Source organism: Aotus nancymaae, unplaced genomic scaffold (genome assembly GCF_030222135.1).
Source record: "Aotus nancymaae isolate 86718 unplaced genomic scaffold, 86718_ANA_hifiasm-v0.15.2.pri h1tg000014l, whole genome shotgun sequence".
In the NCBI taxonomy this organism is placed as follows: Eukaryota; Metazoa; Chordata; class Mammalia; order Primates; family Aotidae; genus Aotus; species Aotus nancymaae.
Window position 1 is genome coordinate 367,038 of NW_026988425.1, and position 22,317 is coordinate 389,354.

Here is a 22,317-nt window from a genome sequence, read left to right on the forward strand (position 1 = left end):
AGGGAGCCCTTGGTCCTGGTGCTCAGACGGCAGAGTCCTGTGCACTCTCGGTTTACAGAAGAGAATTGTCTCTGTTGAGCGAGGCGTTTAACCTTCATTCCTGCGCTGCCCTGTGTACACAGCGGCTCGTTCCCTCCATCCTCGTCTCAGCCCCAGGGACTCACAGCTGGAAGGGGTGGGGGTGTCCGCGGGCCCGTCTGTCCCCGTGGGCCCCGTGTGGTGAAGGTGCTCCAGCCTGTGTGAGGACATGCTTTGTTTGCTCTCGACATTTTCGAGATGGCAGAGTTGACATTTTGCTTTTATTTCATCCTCACAAGGTGTGAAAAATTTACAAGTGGGACTTTTTCTTGAAAGAATCAAAACTTCAGGGGAGTTAAGTAACTGAGACATAGAAGCAGCTCTTAGGAGCATCAGGGCTGAGAAGCGGGTGCTCTCCCCAGGCCGTCCAGCGGGCACGCCGTGCCCCAGTCCCCCGTGTGCCTCTTAATCCAGCTGCCAGCTCAGCAGCAGGCCTTGAAGACGCCTGGCTTACCGTGAGTGCTCGGTAAACGCATGTGGGTGAATAAACTCCAGGTTCACAGTCATTAAGGATCGCCCCTTAGAACAATGAAAATGCGTCTATTTCTCCACTGAGGGAATTCTCGTCACTTCTGGAATGAGCGCCCAGCGTGAACGGTCCTGAGCGTGCGGCCGTCACTGGAGTTTTGCTCTGATTCTTTACGAGGGTCACTGCTGGGCCCCACAGTCACTGGTCACATCCACTTGAGGGGCACCTGCAGTGACAGCGGATGAAGCATTTGGCTACTCGGCCTCTGGAGGCCAGACTGAAACCAGACGGTGAGTTCTGGGACCACTGACTGATGAGCGTGATTTGGGAGGTAGGACTCTAGCCAGGATGTGCGGGCAGGCTCTTGGGTGGCTTTGGCCGAGGCTGCGTTTGGTGCCTGGGCAGTGGGTGTCCATCCTGACACCAGGGGAGGGCTGTCTCCGCCCCACACACTGCAGGACGCCTGGGCGAAGGCCTGTAGCCACCTCCTACCAGGAGGGCAGTGAGTGGTGAAACCAAAGCCTGCTGCCTGCTGCCTGCTGCCTGCTGCCTGCGGGAGCGTCTGGCTGCAAAGTGGCCTTGGGGAAGTGGATGCACAGGTAGGGCTACTGGGCTGCAGCGCATCCACGGGACCCTCACCCCTTCCACCCCGCGTGGCCCTCAGCGCATCCACGGGACCCTCGCCCCTTCCACCCCGCGTGGCCCTCAGCGCATCCACGGGACCCTCGCCCCTTCCACCCCGCGTGGCCCTCAGCGCATCCACGGGACCCTCGCCCCTTCCACCCCGCGTGGCCCTCAGCGCATCCACGGGACCCTCGCCCCTTCCACCCCGCGTGGCCCTCAGCGCATCCACGGGACCCTCGCCCCTTCCACCCCGCGTGGCCCTCAGCGCATCCACGGGACCCTCGCCCCTTCCACCGTGTGCGGCCCTCAGCGCATCCTGGGACCGTCGCCCCTTCCACTGCACGCGACCTTCAGGCCATGGCCCCTTGGTTGAAAGGGCGTCTTTCAAGTTAGGGCAGTTCCTTGATCTCCTCTTACTGGTGGTGGTGGGGGGCACCAGACAGTAAGGGGCTCCCACATCTCTTTAACGATGAGGATCTGCTGCTGTTCACGGACCCAGCCCCCCACGTCTGCTGACTGCAGTCTCAGCTGCTGTAAGATCACCCCCTAAAACATGGGGCCCAGGCACATAGGGTTCCTTTTTGTCCAGAGGAAGCTGACAGGCAGCACGCTCCCCCTTGAGGGCTGCTGGCTGCCCCCACCCCCCAGAAGGGCCAAGCCATCCAGGCTGTAGCCTCAGCCCACCTCTCTCCAGCCCCAGGCCCACCTGCTCTAGGCTGCTGTAGTGTCTCAGGCACCTCATTCTGCTCCGGCCTGGGTGAGCACTGTGTCCCAGTCCCAGCCTCTGCCTTAGCTGCTCCCTCCCACCCTCCCCAGGGGGCTCTGACCCCATCAGTCTGCACCGGAGAGGCCCGTGCTCAGCTCCAGGAGTCCTCCCAGAGCCGCTAGGAAGGGCAGCAACCGCGCGTGCACACACACAGGCGCACACACACAGAGGCACACACACATACATGCACACAGATGCACCCACACACGCACACACACAGATGGACACACATAGATGCACCCACACACACACAAGCACACACAGATGCACACACACACAGATGCACCCACCCACACACACACAGATGCACCCACACACGCCTGTCTCAGTGTTAATTTTTGGCAAAGTGATATCCGCCTACAGGAGACTGCTCCTTATGTTCTCGTAGGTAGATGATTTCTCATTTATAAACGAAGTTTGCACGCAAAATGCCTTGAAATGTTTTTAATAGAAGTGGTCTAGCAATGGTTCAGGGTTTGGTGATGGGCCCTCCCTCTCCGGACGCTGCCATCCCACACCTGGAGGGCATTTAAGGCACGTCATTTTGTGATTAGAATTACACAAAGTTCAATTAATATTACAATTGCAAAATTATACACAATTTTCACACTTGTAATTTGAAATGTTTTGATGAAATTCTTTGCTTTCACAATAGATGATCAGTAGTACACAGTATATTCAACTCTGTAACAAAATTATTTTTGAGAAAATACAGAAGTGAGAAATAATGATTTCCTAAATTTGTTGACTTTATCACAGAGGAGGCCAAAGTTCAGTATTAAATAAATACACATCCTTCCTAATAAAAGTTTTTACAACGGTTTTCCTAAGGAAATACATTCATAAGACTGTTCACCTTCTGTTTCACAGTAGTGACAGGAACACGGGGATTCCCGCTCATGACGCGTCCCTAGCCCTCGTTCCTCGCACCCACAGCACGGGCGCGCCACGTTACCTGGTGGGGTGTGGTCTGAGCTTCTGTGAGCGAGGTTTCCTCACCTGGAACTCTGGTTCTACGTTTGTGCTTAAGCCTGTGCGGTTCTCATAAACACAGAAAACCTGCCTGCCCACCCCGGTGCTGAAGACTGACCTCAAAGAGGTGTTGGTAAGTGTTGTGTTCACCACACGGTAAGCTGGCGGTGATGACCGCGTTGTCTTTGCTGACTTTGGTGTCCAGGGAGGAGCGACCAGGAGTGGCCGAGCAGTTAGTTACCTGGACTCAGCTTCTGACTCTGCAGCCCAGAGTCAAACGCAGGCCCAAGCAAGGGTCCAGGGGAGTTGTTCCGTGCCCGGAGTCACCGCACGCTGTGCTGTGGGCCGCACGACGCTCCTGCTCTGTTCTCCCAGGCTAGGATAGGCACTTGGAAGGTAGCTTTGCTCCTCTGGCCACCTGGAGACCTCTCGGCGGTGCAGACGGGACAAACTGGGGGCCTCTCAGAACACCCACTCGTGCCAGGCCCCAGGCTGCTCTGGTGAACATCAAGATGGTAGCTGCAGCAGGGACCCAGGCTGGCCTCAGCTTTGTCCAGCAGGGTCACTGACTGGGCAGCCTTGCTGCATAGAGAATGGCTGGATTTTGTGCTCAGAGTTGATTGAAATGGCTGCAGAGTGTGGAGAACGACCACCGAACACCAAGTCACTGCGCTTGATCTGGATGGCTGAGCCACTGGTTCACATGAGTGGCTGCAGTGAGATGAGGGCTTCTCCGAAGCAGGGGTCACGGAGGCTTCTGTGTGGATGACACTTCCCTTTTCCACAGCAGTACGAAGTTACCAGTGGGAATGGTGGACTCTTCCCACCAGTGTGCCATAGTCAAGCAATGCACAACTCTAAGAACGCCTCCTTACTGGTGACTGTCAGCACTCACCGTGATGAGCAAGGAGCTGCGAGTCTGCCTTTGGAAGAGCCCCTCCCTAGGAATGTCCCACCTCCACTGCCCGCATCAAAGCCAAGTGCAGGCAGGTTTTCAGGCAGGTTGGACCCTGTGGGACTTGCCGCCTGAGGGATGGGTGGGCTCGGAGCCCCCTCCCGGCTCAGCACCGCGACCTCCGCCCAGTCTCTGGACTCCGCGTCCCAGAACTGAGGCTGGAAGCTGGTCTCCCTGCGGAGAACCAGGACCGGCCCAGGGACGCCGGAGCGGGTGGGAAGGGTCCAGGACAGGCCCAGGGGGCTCCGCAGGTCTTCCTTGGAGGGCCTGAGCCTGGGGGGTGCCCCGGGCACCTCCATACCCTCTTGGCGCCCCCTGCTGTGTTAACGGAGCCAGGGCAGCCACTGAGGGACCGGCCGTGATTCTCGGCCAGCGCCGCCCGCCAGGCCACCTCTCACCCAGCCGGGGCACCCGGGCGACCTCCGCGCCAGGGGCGACAGACCGGGCCGGAGACCTCGTCTGTGGGGACCGGCGGTGCCCAGGGCCGCCACCCTGAGACCCGGCGCGGGCAGGACGGAACCCGGGAGGGAAACGGAGCAGGTGCTGGCTGCAGGAGTCTAAGACATTCCGCCACTTTACCTGCAGCTCAAAGACCCCGCGAGGGCCTGGAAACGGCGCTGGGGAGGTCCCTGGGTCGGTCCCGGGGAGAGGCGCGGGGCAGGGAGGGGCCCGGAGCTACCAGGGCTGGTTTCCCGCCTGCAAACCCGTTCTGGGCGAGCCACGGTTTCGGGGCCACGGTGGGGTCGGGCGCGAGCGGCCAGCTCTGGCGGGAGCCTGCGGCGTCACAGCGGCGTCTCCTCCTGCTCCAGCGCGTGAGGCGGCGCGTGGCACGAGGGCGGCAGCGAGGCCAGCTTCAGCAGCGCGGGGCGGCGGCGCGCGCGAGGCCGCTGGAACGAGCGCCGGCTGTGAACGCGGCGCGCCGCCGCCGACCGCGCGTGCGCACTCGGCAGCCCCCGGCGCTCCGGCCCCGCCCCGTGCCCCGCCCCCGGTGCAGGCCCCGCCCCCGGCTCGCTCTCGGGCGGCTCCGCGGGCGCGGGCGCGGCGCTCTCGGGGTTTTGCGCAGGCGCGGGCGGGGCGGGGCTCGGGGCGCGCGGTCGCTGCAGCCGCGCCGGGATCGCGGGTTTCTCAGGGGCGGCGGCGGCGGCGGGCGGCCCGTGGCGCGGGGACGAGCGTCCGGTCAGCGGCGTGTCGGAGCCAGTGTCACCTGCGGGAGAGCGGGGCGTGAGCGGCGCGCGGAGCCGGGGCGCTGGGGCGGGAGGGGCGGTCCCGGGGGCTCGGCTCTCCCCGAGCCCGGCGGCTCCCCCTACCCTCCCGCCGCGCGCCCCAGACTCGGCGCCCGCCGGGGACTCCCCCGAGGACCCGGGTTCGCGGGGCAGAGGCGGAAGCGGAAGCAGCGAAGCCCCGGCCCGGCCCAGTCACGTCCCGCCGTCGGGGGTCCCGGCGCGGGAGGCGAAGGTCCCCAAGTGGGACGCCTGCTGCCTCCGTCTTAAACCGAGGCCGCCCCTCGCTCTCCCGGCCCTGAGCTGCGGGGCGGGCCCTCGTGTCCCCGGGTGAGGGGCGCGGGGCGCGGGCAGCTCCCCGGCTCCTGTCTGGGCCCCGCCCGGGCCTGCTGCCCGCTCCCGGGGAGCGCGGGCGTTGGGCTCGCGGCCGGGCCCTCGGAGCCGCCTAAAGGAAGGAAGCCTCGGGCAGCCCCGGGCCTCGGCTCCGCAGGAGCAGCAGAGGGCGGGCGTCTCGGTCCGGGCTCCCGGCGGGTGCGGCCGGCGGGGCCTAGAGGAGGAAGAGGCGCTGCGGGAGAGAGAGACAAGTGCCAGGTTCAGGTCCCGGGAGGAGGAGAGAAAGTCGAGACCTGCGGGACAGGAGCTGCGGAGAGAGGCGTTAGCGCGTGGCCCGGGAGCGTTACATGTGTGTGGACTCGGGCGTGGCGGCGGGGGGCCGCTCCTCGGGGCCGTCGGCCTGCAGGAAGGAGTCCACCGACTTGCTGCTGAGGCGGAAGGGCGTCAGGCGGCGGAATGTGCCGGGAGAGAGGGGGATCTGCGTGCGGGCCCTCTGCGAGGGCACCACCGTCTCCCCGGGAGACAGCCAGGGCGGCACCCTGGCCAGGAGGCTGCGGTCCAGGGCCTCGTCCGGAGAAAACACAGGGTTGTCAATTCCTAGGGAAGAGAGCAGCGGCCGGTCAGCCCCCTGGAACCCCGCAGCAGGGGAGGCCTCGCCGGGGCGGGTGCCCTGGAAGGTTAGGGTCATCTGGAAGGTCAGGGTCACCCGGAAGGTTACGGTCACCCGGAAGGTCAGGGTCAGCAGGAAGGTCAGGGTCACCCGGAAGGCCAGGGTCAGCGGGAAGGTCAGGGTCAGCGGGAAGGTCAGGGTCACCCGGAAGGTTACGGTCACCCGGAAGGTCAGGGTCAGCAGGAAGGTCAGGGTCACCCGGAAGGCCAGGGTCAGCGGGAAGGTCAGGGTCACCCGGAAGGTCAGGGTCACCTGGGAGGTTAGGGTCAGCGGGAAGGTAAGGGTCAGTGGGAAGGTCAGGATCGCCTGGAAGGTTAGGGTCACCTGGGAGGTTAGGATCATCAGGAAAGTCTGGGTCACCTGGAAGGTTAGGGTCAGCGGGAAGATCAGGGTCACCTAAAAGGTCAGGGTCACTCGGAAGGTCAGGGTCAGTGGAAAGGTTAGGGTCAACGGGAAGGTCAGGACCATCCGGAACATTAGGGTCACTTGGAAGGTCAGGGTCAGTCGGAAGGTCAGGCTCACCCAGGAGGTTAGGGTCACCCAGGAGGTTAGGATCACCCAGAAGGTTAGAGTCAGCAGGAAGCTAAGAGTCAGTGGGAAGGTCAGGATCACCTGGAAGGTTAGGGTCAGTGGAAAGATTAGGGTCACCTGGGAGGTTAGGATCATCAGGAAAGTCTGGGTCACCAGGAAGGTTAGGGTCGGCGGTAAGATCAGGGTCACCCGGAAGGTCAGGGTCAGTGGAAAGGTTAGGGTCAGCGGGAAGGTCAGGACCATCTGGAAGATTAGGGTCACCTGGAAGGTCAGGGTCAGTGGAAAGGTTAGGGTCACCTGGGAAGTTAGGGTCATCAGGAAAGTCTGGGTCACCCAGAAGGTTAGGGTCAGCAGGAAGATCAGGGTCACCTAAAAGGTCAGGGTCAGTGGAAAGGCTAGGGTCAGCAGGAAGGTCAGGACCATCTGGAAGATTAGGGTCACCTGGAAGGTCAGGGTCAGTGGGAAGGTCAGGCTCACCCAGGAGGTTAGGGTCACTCGGGAGCTTAGGGTCACGTGCCTTTCAGGTTGCAGGGCCTTCCCCCACATCCATGACCCCACACACCAAAGGCAGCATGGGTAACACCTCCCTTCCCTCAAGACACACCCAGCCTGCTCCTCACCCAGCCCACTCCGGGGACAGCATTGTCCGAGTTGGTTGAGGGGGCACTCAGTGAGTGCCAGGCAGGGCCCTCAAGAACTCACAGGAGCGCTCCCCGCCAGGCCCCAGTGTCCCTGGTCCAATGACAGAGCTCCCTTCTGGGGCAGCAGGGGCCACCCGTCCCTTGGCCACGACGTCCCCACCCTGTCCCCACCTGCAGGAGAGTCGGATGCTGTGTCCTTGGTGACACCGGCCAGGAACTCGATCCCCCCGCTCATCTCATCATAGTTGGGGGGCTCCTCAGTGTCTGAAAGTTCCAAGTCTGGGGGGCATGAGGGAGACAGGCTGGGGTGAGGACTGGGGTCACTGGGGGGCCATCCTCACACACTGGTCAGCAGTGTCCATCAGTTCTGTGCACTTCGGTGCAGGGGGTTGGGACCCACAGAGCGGAAGCCTGGATGGCAGGGCTGGGGGAGGACCCAGAGAGGAAGGCTGGACCACAGGGCCAGCGGAGGGTGAGGAGGGACCCCGCTTGTAGGGCAGTGCCGCTGAAGCCCCATCCTGGGTGGGTCTGACTGTGCGTCCCCTGCCTGGGTGGCTGGAGGGGCAGCAGCTGGGAGGGTCCCGAGAGGGGAGGGCGGGGCCTTGGAGGTGGGGCCGTTAGCACACCTTTCTCCTTGATGGTGAAATTCTGCACGGGGATCTCCGTGGGCAGTTTCCCGTTGGGGATGCTGCTGTTTCTCTGCGGAGTGAACGTGAAGCTGCTAACAGACCCCAACACGGCCACACTGGCCCTGACCCCGCTCCCGCTCAGGCCCCGGCCCCCCACGTCTCCCGGTGGCCCACCCTCACCCGCTTCTGGGCACGCTCCCGCTTGTACATCTTGGCCGCCTTCTTGTTCTGGTTGAGCCCCAGCTTGGCCGACTTGAAGGACTCCAGGCGCTTGCGCATGGTCCTGTGGAAGATTTCCCGGTCCTGCTTCTCGTCCTCCGTGGGCGTGAGCTCGTGCCGGCTGTACAGATGCTTGTACTGCAAGGTCGGGCACGGAGGTCACAGCAGTCCCGAGCGCGCGCTGGGCACTCCTGCCCCCCTGCTGCGGGGGCTGAGCACGGATCCCCACGGTCCCGGGAGAGGACCGCCCTGTAGGCTCCCCGGCCCCCAGCCTGCGGCACCCACCTCCTGCCGCGGCTTATACAGGTACTGCTGCAGCGTGTGGTGTGTGACCATGTCCTCCGTGTCCCGGATGCTCCGTCGCCGCTGTTCCAGAGACTGCATGTCCAGGCAGACGGCACTGACGTTCTCCCTCCTGTGCGGGGACAGCGCTGAGCCACATGGCTGCCTCGGGGCGGGGTTTCCTGCGTGCCCCTCGCCTTATGGAAGCCACCCGGCCAGCCCCTTCTCTCCTCGGGGCTCAGGCCAAGTCCTCACGAGGCCTTCCGGGACTCCCATCTGAAGTGGAGCCCCTCACTGGCCCCCCTCCGAAGCCCTGGGTATGAGATCTGGGGACCCTGGCGTCTGCACACCTGGCAGAGTGGACCTCCCGTGACAACTGGCCATGAGCTGTGGAGCGCAGGGCTAGAGGGGCAGTAGGGGTGGCACGGGGACCAGGGCAGCCTGCTCCTGACTGGGGGCAAACACGTCAGGCTCGGCCCCCAATCCTGTGTGCCTCCCACTTTCATCTTGCATCCCGCACTGAGGGAGTCCGGCCAACGCCTAACACGGGAGGGGAGTGCTTGCCGGAGAGGACCCTAGGCCCCGCCTTCTGCACCCCTCCCTTTCCCTCCCACCCCGCCACCCCCAGACCAGGACCTGCCCAGCCCCTCTGTGACTCTCAGCTCCCGGGGCTTCGTTCTTCCCCCGGGGAAGCTGTGTGAGCGTGGCCACGTACAGGAGGTAGGAGACAGAGGCCTCCACGGTGGATGATCGCGGCGCGAAGTCCACGTTGACCATGTTGTCGGTGCTGGGGGAGCGGATGAAAGCCAGGGACCCCCGGCGCTCTCCCTGTGATCAGGAGGCAGCCCCGTCAGCGGCTTGAGCAGCCCTAGGCCCCGGACCTGGGGCAGCTGCTGCTGATGTGTGCCCTGGTGGGAAGCGCTGGGAGCTCGGGGCCCAGGGAAGATCTTGAAGACGGAGCCTGGGTTCACCCCTCACAGCTGTGGCGGGTGGAGACACCGAGACCAGGAGCTCAGATTTCGAGCCCCCGTCCGTGTCCATCTGAGGCATAGCCAGGCTTCTGCCTGAGCTGGGCAGAAGTAACAGTGCGTGAGGACACAGCGGTCTGTGTGTGAAGCGGTGAGGCTGTCTGGGGCCTGGGGTGTGTCTGGGGACACTGTCTATACTGCTGAGTCAGAGAGGAGCTCCTGTCCCTGCCGGAGGCCCTGAAACACCTGCCCCCATTTCCCCCAGAAAGGGACCCCATCGGCGCCACGTCCGGAACAGAATCAGGTCAAGGGAACGGAGCAGAGCCCAATGGGGCACAGAAGCTGCACAGCTGAGCGTCCTCAGACCCCGCCCGCCTGCCCGAGTGTGAGGCTGTGGGGGAGCATAGGGCAGGCTGGGTTTACGCCTGGAATCAGGGGCCCCAGGGCCTGCAGAGGCCAGGGTGTGGGGAGTGTCAGCTCGCTGTGCTCCATCCTCGCCAGGTGGGCACCCGTGCTGCCTTGCAGCGGCAGAACCCTCCCAGAAAAGCCTCCAGGGGCGGGAGGTGCCTCTACTCCCACTGCAGACATGGTGCCCACCCTGGGGCCTGTGAGGGTTGTTGGTTCTGAGGATCCTCTGTCTAGGCTTTTGCTTCTGTACCTTCGTCCCTCTCCCACTGACTCCGTGAAGACAGACGTAAGAGTGGGGTAGCCAGGGTCTAACTGCAGCTCTGGGCAGACACGGGGGAGGGCTGCAGGGTGGCGGGCGCTGGGAGAGAAAGCGGCTGCCCTGTGTGGGAGCCAGGAGGGACATTGGGCAGGTGGCGCTCTGGCCACACCACCCCAGGTGGGGAGACTCCAGCCACTGAGTGACCGGGAGGGGCCCACAGGCTCCCCACACGCAGCTGAGCCCAAGGTCAAGGACGGTGGCTGGTGGGGTTGGGGAAGAGGCTCGAGGCCCTGCCTGCTGACCTTGTCACCCATGTGGGGGTGAGGGGAGCCCACTGCCCCTTCCCACCCTCCAGCCAGGCTCCGGGCCCCCAAGCCAGGGTATCTCAACTTGCTCTTGCTTGCTGGGCCTGTGGTTTGGGGTATTGTATGGAGCCTGGTCCAGGGGCCCTCCTTCCTGATCTGCACTGACCCAGGCTGCCCTCTGCCAGGAGCCGCCTTGCCACTCCGTGTGGCCCTGGCCATGGGTGGTACGTCTGGGGTGAATGCATCCCAGTGGAAGCAGAATCATTCTGTCTGAATGAACGGTATTTCCAGGCCCCCACTGGCCCTCTGTGTTAGGTTTTGCTAAGACAGCCCGTTCCCTCTGGCGAGAGCACCGGCCCCAACTGGCTGCTGGACAAGAACACCAAAGCTCCATAGGGAGGGCTCTGTCCCTCAGGAGGAGCAGGACCTAAAGGGAGCAGAATCCCTGCAGCTGTGCCTCCAGGCCCTGCTCCGCACAGCTCCTGCAGCCAGAGCCCCTCTGGGGAGGTCAGGGCAGGCCCAGGAGGCTGAGGCCATTCTGGGCAGGAGCAGGAGCCAGTGACCAGTGGTCGTGGGGCTGGGTGGGGTGCCTGGGGCCCTGTCTCCTGGAGCAGGCAGGGGCGCTGCAGATGCCAAGAGGCCTGCCCCCCTCTGTGGACCAGGAGATGCTGGGGCAGCCTCAGAGCCACAGCCTGCCCATGGCGGGAGACAACCCTGCTGCGGCCAGCAGGGACTGTGGGCACGTATGTGCATTTGGGCATGTGCGTGTGTGGGCACGTGCGTACATGTGGGCCTGTGGGCGCGTGCATGCGTGCATGCGTATGTTTGGGTGTGGGCATGTTTGCGTGTGTGCGTGCATGTAAGCATCTGTGTGTGTGCATGTGTGTGCGTGCATGGGTGTGTGCATGTGTGTGCGTGCTTGGGTGTGCCCGGGAATGTTGGAGCCAGGTCCTGTAACAGCCTGCCTGCTTCCTGTCCGCTTCCATCTCCGGGGAAAGTGCAAAAGCTCAGGGTTCGAGGACCTGGCCTCAGCTCTCAGCCCACCAGCACCACCGTCAACAGGGCCCTGTGATGTGGTTTATCCCTTGTGAGAGCCAGCTGGGATTTCCAGGGCATCAGAAGGCCCAGGATCCTCCCGTGAACTTTTGAGGTGGGCCCGGCCTTGGGATCAGGTGCAGGGGCCGCTCCTCACTGCCCCTGTGGTTCCCACAGCCAGTGTCTGAGCCTGCTTCAGCCCCCACCCGACAGAGGGAGCGGGTGGCTCTGTGACCTCAGCCACGTAGCTGATGGCGTCCTTCAGGTTCAGCTCGTGGAAGACATTCAGGATCCGGTCTCGAGACTTCTGGGCCGACCGTCTCATGAGGACCCGGCTGAGGAACTTCCTGTCGAAGTGGGACCACCTGCAGGGACAGACCCCATAGTGTGAGCCTCAGGCCACAGGAGCCCTGGACTCTGCCAGACAGGCCTCACAGCATGAGCCTCAGGCCACAGAGGCCCTGGAACCTGCCGGGACAGACCCCATAGTGTGAGCCTCAGGCCACAGGAGCCCTGGACTCTGCCGGGACAGGCCTCACAGTGTGAGCCTCAGGCCACAGGCGCCCTGGAACCTGCAGGGACAGGCCTCACAGCGTGAGCCTCAGGCCACAGGTGACTTGGAGCCTGCCAGATGGCCCTTCTCTTCTCTGAATTTTATTTGGTGTAAGGACCCTGCAGGCGCATTTAAAAGGAGAGCAGCCCCGCCAGGCACCCAGGCTGCTCCGCTGCTGTTCTGCCGGTCCTGTTTGATGGAGGCCATTAGAATGCACAGGAAACTGCATTCCACTCTCCAGCAACCGCCGCCTCCAGAGGGGGGCTCAGGACAGGGTGGGCATCAGGCCTGGTTGGGCAAGGGGGCTCCAGCCACATGGGGGAACATTTCAGTTGGACAAGAGGAAAGGCAGGGGTGGGCAGACGCCCTGAGCTTTTCAACTTGCCAGAGCCAAGCTGATCAGAGTGAGGTGTTTTAGTCTAACAGTATTCACTGGTTTTCCAAGGTAGAAGGGACAGTGGCCCGGCTGGACTTAGAGGAAACTCTGGGGCACAAACAGGTGAAGCCTGTCACTCCTAGACATGGGTGCAGCTGCCAGACCTGGCCCCCGGGGCAGAGGTGGGCCCTGGCGAGCTGCTGTGCTCACACCTGGGCAGGCCCCACGGCAGCCGTGGTGGCTGCTCAATGCAGGTCGAGTCTCACCCCGTCAAGAAGTCAAAGCTTACGGAGGCCGTGCCTTCCGAGACCCCCGGACGGCCCCTGGGAGGCCAGGCAGTTGGGGACTGGGTACCTGGAGCAGAGTCGCTGTGGCCACGGAGAACCACAGGTGTGCTTTATGAAGCCACGTGGCCACACCATCTGGATGCTTCCACCCCCACCGAACACAGATCGTTTGGAAAACAGGAACCAAGGGCAAATGGTGCTGCGTGTTGGGTTTATTATGATTTTAAATGTCATGTATTTTATAATAAAACATAGGTGATTTCAGCTTAATGGACAAAATCTTTTTTGGAGACAGAGTCTCTCTCTGTCACCCAGGCTGGAATGCAAAGGCATGATCTCGGCTCACCACAGCCTCCACCTCCTGGGTTCAAGCGACTCTCATGCCTCAGCCTCCTGAGTAGCTGGGATTACTGGCAGCTACCACCACCCCTGGCTAATTTTTGTAATTTTAGTAGAGACAGGGTTCCACTATGTTGGCCAGGCTGGTCTCAAACTCCTGACCTGAAGTGATCTGCCTGCCTGGGCCTCCCAAAGTACTGGGACTACAGGTGTGAGCCCCACTAGACAAAATCATTTTAAAGGTTGACTGATATGAACACACCCTGTTTATGACATGGAGGAAATGATCTATTTTCCCTGTTTTCAATTCCTACGTAACAATTTGGAATTAACTGGCCCACATGGGAGGGTGTCTCTATTCCCAGGAGCAAAGGGCATGCAGCTCCCTTTTCGGCAGCACCTGTGTGTCTGGGGCATACCTGGCACCTGGCCTCCTGGGGCACGGGAGCCTGCCTGGACACAGACAGTTACGCACGTGGCTTCCGGCTCTTTGGAGCGGAGGATGTTTCTGGAAGCTGGGCTGTGCCGTGTGGCACAGCTGGGGCAGCCTCAGGCACTTACTTGTCTCTGAGATAATTGTGCCCGATCTGTCCAGATATGTCCTCGATGGCTGAGAGGATGTGGTCGAAAGCCTTTCAAGGGAAGAAGCACGTGAACATCTCGCGGCAGCCAACGGGGGAACATGTGACATTCCTCTCCCCTCCCAGGCCCAGACGAAGCCTCCGCTCCCCTCCCGGCCTAGCCCCGAGGAACACTCGGCGCCCCCTCACCGCCCCCCAGCCCCGAGGAACACTCAGCACCCCCTCCCCCCCAGCCCTGGACGTACGCGGCCGTGCAGCTTCTCGTTGAGCCGGGGTTCACGGTGCTCACTCCTCTTCACCTTCAGCCACTGCACCAGGGGCTTGATGGTCAGGCCCTGGAGGACCGGGTCTCGTGACCCTGGTGCCAGGCAGCCCCCCACTTCCCGCTGGCCCCGCAGCGCGCACCGCACAGAGCTGCCTGCCCCGGGGCCCGCGGATGCCCTCCCCGCTCTCCTGGCGCCCGGCCACCCGCAGCCCTGCTCTGCGGAGGAGGAGGAGGCGGCACCGGCCTCATCCACCAGCGAAGGCTCGGGAAGAACGTTTTTAGGACACTTATGCTTCCTCCCCAGTGGGGCCACGTGAAAACCTCCCAAACAGCTCCCAGTTACTAAAATTATCAAACCCAATTAGGATCTGGAGCCCGGAAGCACTCATCGGCCCCTCGCGGGTGGGGCAGAGACCCCAGGGCGGGCGGGGCCGGCCTCACCTGGAAGATGACGGTGAAGAAGACGACTACGATGGTGGTGCTGACGAACAGGTTCTTCTCCTTGACCTTCTCTCCGTCCAGAAGCACCACCAGGGCAAAGGCCACGGCCCCACGCAGGCCCCCGTAGGACAGGACCACCTGGTCGATGGGCTCCAGCTGCACCATGCGGTAGCGGTTCAGGAGCCACGTCTGCAGGACCACACCTGTGGACGGGGTGGGCACTCAGCTCCCCAACCGCCCGCCTGCCCCGCGGGGCCTTGGTGGGCAAGCACGTGCTGACAGAGAACAGCGACACCTGGATACGGCGTCCCCACGCCACGTCCCACGTCACTGTCCACGGAGCCACACGTGGCCTGGCGTCTCCCCACGTGCTCTGTGCATCACACATGCAGGTGCCGGGGGACGGGGCTGGGTGGGGGCGGGGTTTTCTTGTCTCCCGGTCCATCTCCCATCCCACTGACCCTGTCCTAGGCATGTCCTGGGTGAGTCAGCGGGAAAACGAGTAAGCTTCCTTGGGGTTCCAGAGCCTTCTACCCCAGCCCCAAGGCTGCCACCATCGGGTCCCCTCCCTTAGGTCCCCTCCTCTGCCTCGCACGGGGCTGTGCCTCCATCTCCACGGGCCCAGTAGAAAGCCTGCACCTTCCCGGGGATGGGGCCGGCCCATCGCAGCCTCACACCCACAGCCCAGCCCCGCCTCACCGATGGCTCGGTACACGGAGATGAAGACCAGTGTCAGGAGCACAAAGGCCGTGTTCCAGGTCCAGATGAACGGGTTCACGGCCGAGATGCCCAGGAACATGAAGATGATGGTCTCGGCGCCGCTGGCCAGCATCTTCATGGTGTAGCGCACGGTGGTGGCCGACTGCTCCGAGATGTTGGCCTTCACGTACTTCTGACAGCAGATGCCGCAGAAGGTGATCCTATGGACAGACGCGCCTCAGGACTCGGACACGTGGCCCAGCGCCCGAGGCCCCCACGTCACCCACCCCCCACGGCCTGGCACCTGCAGGCACAGAGTCACAGTTGTGCGGTTACGGGGCCTCTCCCTCCCGAGCCAGGCTGGGCCGCCAGGGTTCCTGCCCACGGCCCTGCAGGGTCACAGGCGGCCGTCACCTTCGGGTGGGTACGGGGCACCAGGGCTGCCACCAGCAGGGATGGCAACAAAGGGTTCCGGAGCCCCTTGCCCCTCAGCCGTCTCACAGACGCTGCTCCCGGCTCACAGACAACTCAGTGAAAACACAAACTCCTTATGATAAAATTCTTAGCCCCACACTGAATTCCCACCAGCCTGGGAGCAGCAGCAGAGCGAGGCAGACGACGGGGCAGCGGGCAGGGCAGGCCCTCCATGGCCCCTTGCGGGGCTCACAGGGAACTTGTGGGTGACGCAGAGCCCAGGGGTCCCGCCACACGCAGCCCGGTGGCCACCCAGCTAGCACCGTCCCTGTGAGGTGGGCCCCGGGAGGGCGTGGAGAAGCTCGGCGTGCGGGCGGGACTCACGCCAGGATGGCCGACAGCGACAGCATCTCGGACGTCAGGTAGGACAGGTAGGACATCACGAACACGAAGCCGGGCTCGATGATACGCACGTGCTTGGTGAAGCGCGTCACCAGCGACAGCAGGAAGGCGAAGACCACCCCCACCAGCGTGCCGCCCAGGCTCACCACGAAGAAGGACACTGGGGAGAGGACCCCCTTTGTGTCCGTGCTGCCTTCCGGGTGGCGACCCCCGAGGAGGTGCCGGGAGCCCAGGAAACAAGGGGTGGATTCCTCGCTCTCTTGGCGGGGGCGGGGGGGCTGGTCTCAGCACCAGCCTTGGTTCAGCAAGGGGAGAGGACCTTCCCGAGCCCCCAGGAGCCTGGCCCAGGCCCTGTCCGGCCGTCTCTCTTGGGGAGACCTGGCTGCCCTTGTCCCTGCTCTGGGAGATGCCCAGGAGCCCCAGGCCCTCGTCAACTCGTGTGTGAATCGCTCTGGAAGGGGATGTGGACAGAAGGGCTCAGTGCAGCAGCTTTGAGTGAAAAGCTTTTTCCTGCATGGGCTGCCGGCCAGGCGTGGAGAGAGGACGGTCGGCCCCCGAGGAGACGCGGCCGCCCGCCCTGCTTGACCCACAGCTACAAACCTATGCCTTTCACGCAGTCCGCACCAGTCACGTTGTCACCCCCCAGCGACACGAAAGATTCAAACACATTGTACAGGACCTGCAGGGACAGAGACGAGAAGGACATTCAGGCCCTTGGTCAGCGCTGCCCCCTCCCCGGGGCCCAGGCCTCGCCCAACTTGGCCCGAGTGTGGAGCCCACGGGAACCGAGGCCACCAGAAGGAAAATAATCTCTGCGCAACGGCAGCCGAAGAGGGGAGGCCAGAGGCCAGCGGTCTGGGGGACACCTGGGCAAAGAATGTTCTGGAGGGAACTAGAAGCTTTGGGAGCAAAGCTGGCCTCTTCCTACCCTTGGCAGAACAGGGGCAGCGGCAGACCTCTCCCGCCACTGGAATTCTGAGTCTCATTTCCCGAGACAAACCCGGGGTTTTAGCGACGTCCCTGCTGTGCTGGCTCCAGAGTGTGAGGCTGAGCCCCCGCGGTCTTTGCGTGTTTTTAACCTTAGCCCACCAGACCCTGAGATGATAAAATGCAGGGAAGCCTTGTCCGCGCCCTGGGCTCCACTCCGAGCAAAGCCACGCTGCGCTGGGACCTGCTGAGGCCTGTCCTGGGTGGGCCGAGGTCCCTGGGGAGAACCTGGCTCTGGTCAAGGCGGGAGAGGACCCCCCGGGGCAGGTGTGTGAGTTGTGTTTGTGAATGCGGGCTGGGCTAGGGGACCCGAGAAGGTCCTGGGGTCTCTCGGGGCCTTCTCAGAGCTGGGTTTTTTAATGAAAATCTGGCTGGGAGGGAAGACAACCTCTCGGGGGGCTCTGGCTTCTATGGGGACGTGGGAGCTGCAGGGCTGCAGTTACACGGGGCTGTCACTGTATTTCTGATTCAGTCTCACTTCTCAGATTCCCTGAGAATATCTCATTTGCTGTGGAAAGAGAAGAAATCTGGTGTGCTACAGCCTTAGGCACTGTTAGAGGGGAGAAGAAACAGACCCCACCATTCTGGCTGCATCTGCAGGGTCCTCAGGGCTGGGGGAGGATGGCCAGGGGCAGCACAGGGACTGGGGCGGCGTCAGGGGCAGGGGCGGCCTGGGGACCGGGCCCAGGGCTGGCCTCACTGACAGTTCCTGAGAGGGTCGACCCATGACTCACTTCCCAGAGGTGGCCGCCCCATTTGGGGATTGGCTTTGAAACATCACGATTGCTGCTGTGAAGTGGCAATCCTGCTTCTTGGGGTTTGTGACTCTTCTCCTGGCCTTACTTAGCACTGATGTGGCCTCTGGGCCTCCATGGAGGCCCACGTCCAACCCTGCCCACCCGCAAAGCCCCGCAAGCTGCCGGAACGCCATCTCCTGAAGAGAAATCCACACAATGCCTGTGGCCGGCTGTCAGCACCAGCTCCATTTCCCTTCCTTCACGGGCCAAACTGTGCCCCCAAAATTCCCATGTTAAAGTCCCAGCCCCCAGGACCTCAGCATGTGAGTATGCGTTGGGGGTCAGGGTCTTTAAAGAGGGGCGCACGGCACGGTGAGGTCACCGGCGTGGACCCTGATCCCATGGGACCTGTGTCCCTGTAGGAGGAGGAGATTAGGGCGCATCCACGCAGGGACAGCCACGTGAGGACACAGAAGATGCCATCTGCAAGCCCAGAAATGGGTCCCGCAGGAACCCACCCCACCGACACCGTGATCACAACTGTGCGAGAATCCACGTCACTCAAGGCACTGGACCTGCGGCGCTTCGTCACGGCCGCCCTGGCAGGTCACGCGGTTCCTGTGGGATTCTGTTGTTGGCTTATTCATGTACGTATTTACGTTTCTGAGATGGAGTCTCACTCCTGCCCTCCATACAGGCTGGAGTACAACGGCGCAATCTGTACTCACTGCAGCCTCTACCTCCCAGGTTCAGGTGATTCTCCTGTCTCAGCCTCCCGCGTAGCTGAGATTATAGGTGCACACCACCACACTCAGCTAGTTTTTGTGTTTTTAGTAGAGACAGGGTTTCACCATGTTGGCCAGGCTGGTCTCGAACTCCTGACCTCAGGTGATCCACCTGCCTCGGCCTCCCCAAGTGCTGGGATTACAGGCGTGACCCACCGTGCCTGGCCATTCACGTATATTTTAGGAACTCAGGAATGGGTGGTAGCAACTGTGGGTCTAAAGTCACAGACCCCCTGCTCCGGAGTCCGGGAGGGTGGGATTTGGACAGCAGCATCGTTAACCCTGAAGGTGTGGATGGGCGGACCGGGCCTAAGAACCGTGAAAGATCCGAAGAAGCCTCGTGAAAGCCGCCCATGGTTCTGAGCTGGGAAGAGGGAGGTGGAGGGACGGGACGCCCGGGAGGGGAGTGTGGGGACAGAGTTTCACACCCTCCTTTGCCGACAGACAGATGGGGGCGAGACGGGGCTCAGGCCTGCACGGCGTGGCTGCTCTGGAGCCTCGGTCCTGTGGCTTACCACGGTGACTGCGTCGTTCAGCAGGGACTCCCCAAAGACGATGATGAACAGGACCTCGTTGACGTGGACCTCCTCGAACACGGCCAGGACGGCCACCGGGTCCACGGCGGCGATGAGGCTGCCGAATAGGAGGAAGTCCAGCAGCCCGATCTGCAGGTCGCCTGCAAAGCAAGCAGAGCCGTGGGGCGAGCGCAGGCGCCACCACCTGAGAGGGAGGCCCTGGGGAGACGCTTGGCTGCCACTGGGGGGCCTGAGCCTGGCTGGCTGACGCCGGTGGTGAGGGGAGCCAGGCCAGCCACAGGTGTTCCTCCCACAGGCCCCCGGTGCCCTCCGGGGAAGGCTGGTGTCTTCCGAGGGGGCCCATTCCATCTGAGCAAGACAGATAGACCGACCGACCCCGGCCCTCCCCTGCGTCTTCGGGCGATGCGGGCCCCGGCCTGCACGGCGCAGCCCGGAGAGAATTGAGCCCTCTCACTGGGGTTCCCAGCCCAGCGGTGAAGGTGTCTGAGGCAGGTGGGGGCAGGGGACTGTGTGCTGGGAGGATGGGAGCCCGTCACCTGGAGTGACATCCCAGCCTGTGGGGAGCAAGTAGGGCAGACCCAGGATGGGCCTGGAGCTGGGCACACAGCACCTTGGAGCCACGACCAGAGAGGGGCAGGCGGGAGGGCCGTTGGGGACATGGGGGCAGATTGTGGGGATGAGCGGGCTGTGGGGGAGCAGGGGGCCTGGAAGGCATGGTCCCCGTGGTCCCCAGTGCCTGGCCAGCTTTCCTCCCCTCCTTGCACCTGCTTGTGGCCTCTGATGTCCCTTGATGGGGAGGTTTTACTGAAATGCAGCCTCATCCTGCACAAGCCTTTGCAATTCAACCCAGGGTCCAGGCCTCGAGCAGGCCATGAGGGAGTGCCGGGCTCCAGGGGGCCCTCGGGGAACTGAGTGTGACCACGTGGGCCCTGGGCACCTGCCCTCGCTTGTGGCTACAGGGCTCAGAGGACACGGTCTCTCTGCTGCCTTCCCGGCTATGAGTCCAGGGACTGGAGATGCCAGGGCCGTGAGGGGGTGGGAGAGGCCACCCAGGGAGGGGATGCTCCCACGACGTGTGAGGCCTGCCTGAGTCCCACACACAGCTCCTGCCTCCCTGCTGGGCTGGAACGGAACCCACCACACCCCTGGGCCGAGGCTCGGGCTTCCGGGAGCTTTGTCCCTGGAGCAGGACAGGCCCCAGGAGATAGCGTAGAACAGCGTGACCAGGGGTTTCTGTACTAGCGCCCGGGAGGGGACGGGTCGGGGTTGCCTCCGTCGTGACTAAAGCCGAGTCTGCTGTGAGCGCCTAAGCCCCGGCAGCCTCTGGCCAGCGTCACAACAGCCCGAGGAGGTGACAGATGCCAGAAGCAGCAACGTTCAGGGAGGTAAGGTCTCTGCATGGGAATGGGAACCACACGTGGCTTCTCCACCTCTGAACTCAGGCCTCAGACCAACCGGGAAGCATCCTTCCTGTCTGGACAGCTGCCCTGTGCTGGCCCTGCCAGGAGGCTCACGCCACCAGGCCTCTTTCCACCGTGTGCTTTGCCTGTGCAAGGGCCTCTGATGCCTGGAGCTTCCGCAGGGCCTGTCCCCACGCTGCCCAGACACCCCCCAGGCCAACCCTGCCATGTGGACCCTTTCCCGAGGGGCAGGTCTGGACTTGAGACACTCCACGGGGCTTGGCCATTGGTCTGCATAGATCAGTCGCGGCCTCCCAGCTTCCTCGGGCTCCCAGGAATGGGACGGACCTGCAGCCGTGGGCATCTGTGCTCCGGGACCTCAGGCAGCACCCAGCTTTGACCAGCTGGGCCCAAGGCTGAGTGCAGGCCTCTGGCATCCACGTCACCTGGGGAGCAGCCTGCCTCAAGGGGGCACAGCAATGCCCGGGACACGTGTTTCCCACAGGGAGCATTGTTGGAGGATGGCGGAACCCAGTGCGGCCGGTGGGGCCAAGGACGTCCCCACATCGTGAGTCCTCCAGGGCCTGAAGGGGCAGGTGCAGCAGGAATGTCCCGGGGTCGGGCGTCCTCCAGGGCCTGAAGGGGCAGGTGCAGCAGGAATGTCCCGGGGTCGGGCGTCCTCCAGGGCCTGAAGGGGCAGGTGCAGCAGGAATGTCCCGGGGTCGGGCGTCCTCCAGGGCCTGAAGGGGCAGGTGCAGCAGGAATGTCCCGGGGTCGGGCGTCCTCCAGGGCCTGAAGGGGCAGGTGCAGCAGGAATGTCCCGGGGTCGGGCGTCCTCCAGGGCCTGAAGGGGCAGGTGCAGCAGGAATGTCCCGGGGTCGGGCGACCTCCAGGGCCTGAAGGGGCAGGTGCAGCAGGAATGTCCCGGGGTCAGGCGACCTCCAGGGCCTGAAGGCGCAGTTGCAGTGTGAACATCCTACCCCAGGCCAGGCCAGTTGCACTGAGGACATTCTGCTTCCTACAAGGGAAGTCTGGCACTGTCTCTGGCCGATGCTAGGTTAGGACCATCGTGACCAGCGGCCTCAGAGCCACGGAATGTGCCTGGCTCTCAAAGGAACCACCCTGATGGCCAGACTGGCCCAAGGGTACTCCACGCACACTCGACACAGCTTGGAGGAAGCGCTCGGCTGGGATCTCGGGCAAGGGACCCTCTGGCAAAGTGGCCATGACCCTCAAGGAGCCACTGGTCCACGAGTCCCTGCTCTGACTCACAAGGCTGTCCCTTGGGCCCTGGGGCTAGGGCGGCTGCCCCATCCGAGATGCATCCTGACCACCTACGGCATTGCCCACGTGATGCGTGGCACCCACAGCGCTGGCCTGAGCCTGCCTCCACGAGTCTGTGAGGCCTGCACCCTTGGTGGCTTTCTCTGGGCTGGGCCTGGCGGGTGGTGCCAGACAGCAAGGGCTCCAGAGGGGGTGAGGACGAGGCCCCAAGGGACCATGTGCCAGGTGGGGGCGGCTCCAAGCTGGGAGCTCCTCTTTCTCATGAGTCTTCTTGGTCTCAGGTCTCAGCCCCTGGACTCCCATGGAGGGGCCGGGCCATGCTCTCCTTTGAACCAGACAGAAAATCACCAATTCTTGCAAGGCTGGTTCAGCTGGTGAATGTGTTTGAGGCTGACACTGAGTTCTCAGACAGGTGGGGAGGCCCCGTGAGGGCATCAGGTGTGACACCTGCCCCTCCTTCCTGGCCACCCCTGGCGCCGGAGCTGATCCTGCAGGCATGAGGGCATCTGAGGCCTGTGCTCCATCTTGAGACCTAGCTGGTCCAAGCCGTAGCAGGCCCGGCAGCAGCAGCCGGCGGCAGGGCTGCATGACACCTGGCGTATCTGTGCGAGGCTTCAGGAGGCACCAGCTAGGCAGGATCGGGCTCCAGGGCAGGAGGCGGTGCCCGAGAGACAAAGCACCCAAGGGTCGAGAAGCCAAAACCAGGCAGGCTGCACTGGCTCTGGACGTGGCTCAGCCACACGGGTGTGGAAGTGGCCGAGTGGCTCTAGCACACGGGAGAGGAGGAACCGCGCCAGGTGCACGAGTCTCTGCGGTCCTCTCCTCCCTGGGGACCTGGTGGCTGGCGAGTGTAGATGGACTGTGTCC

General features: G+C 63.2%; 1 protein-coding gene and 1 long non-coding RNA gene across 2 annotated transcripts in view; one reads left to right on the forward strand and one right to left on the reverse strand.

Annotated features, from left to right (window-relative positions):
• Positions 1-5,760: 5,760 nt before the first annotated feature.
• Positions 5,761-22,317, reverse strand: part of SLC9A3 (solute carrier family 9 member A3) — a 49,907-nt gene continuing 33,350 nt past the window's right edge. The window contains exons 3-16 of the mRNA XM_064375828.1: positions 18,746-18,906; positions 16,322-16,400; positions 15,704-15,881; positions 14,906-15,126; positions 14,207-14,409; positions 13,746-13,835; positions 13,481-13,551; positions 11,600-11,729; positions 9,105-9,217; positions 8,393-8,522; positions 8,069-8,245; positions 7,886-7,958; positions 7,431-7,538; positions 5,761-6,014 (exon numbers count right to left, since the gene is read on the reverse strand). Of these exons, the coding sequence (XP_064231898.1) occupies positions 5,761-6,014; positions 7,431-7,538; positions 7,886-7,958; positions 8,069-8,245; positions 8,393-8,522; positions 9,105-9,217; positions 11,600-11,729; positions 13,481-13,551; positions 13,746-13,835; positions 14,207-14,409; positions 14,906-15,126; positions 15,704-15,881; positions 16,322-16,400; positions 18,746-18,906 (1,988 nt within the window). The remainder of the gene's footprint in view (positions 6,015-7,430; positions 7,539-7,885; positions 7,959-8,068; positions 8,246-8,392; positions 8,523-9,104; positions 9,218-11,599; positions 11,730-13,480; positions 13,552-13,745; positions 13,836-14,206; positions 14,410-14,905; positions 15,127-15,703; positions 15,882-16,321; positions 16,401-18,745; positions 18,907-22,317) is intronic.
• On the forward strand, positions 11,090-12,850 carry LOC135274851 (uncharacterized). Its single transcript, XR_010342560.1, has 2 exons — positions 11,090-11,479; positions 11,630-12,850. It is a non-coding gene; the product is annotated as an uncharacterized LOC135274851 (long non-coding RNA).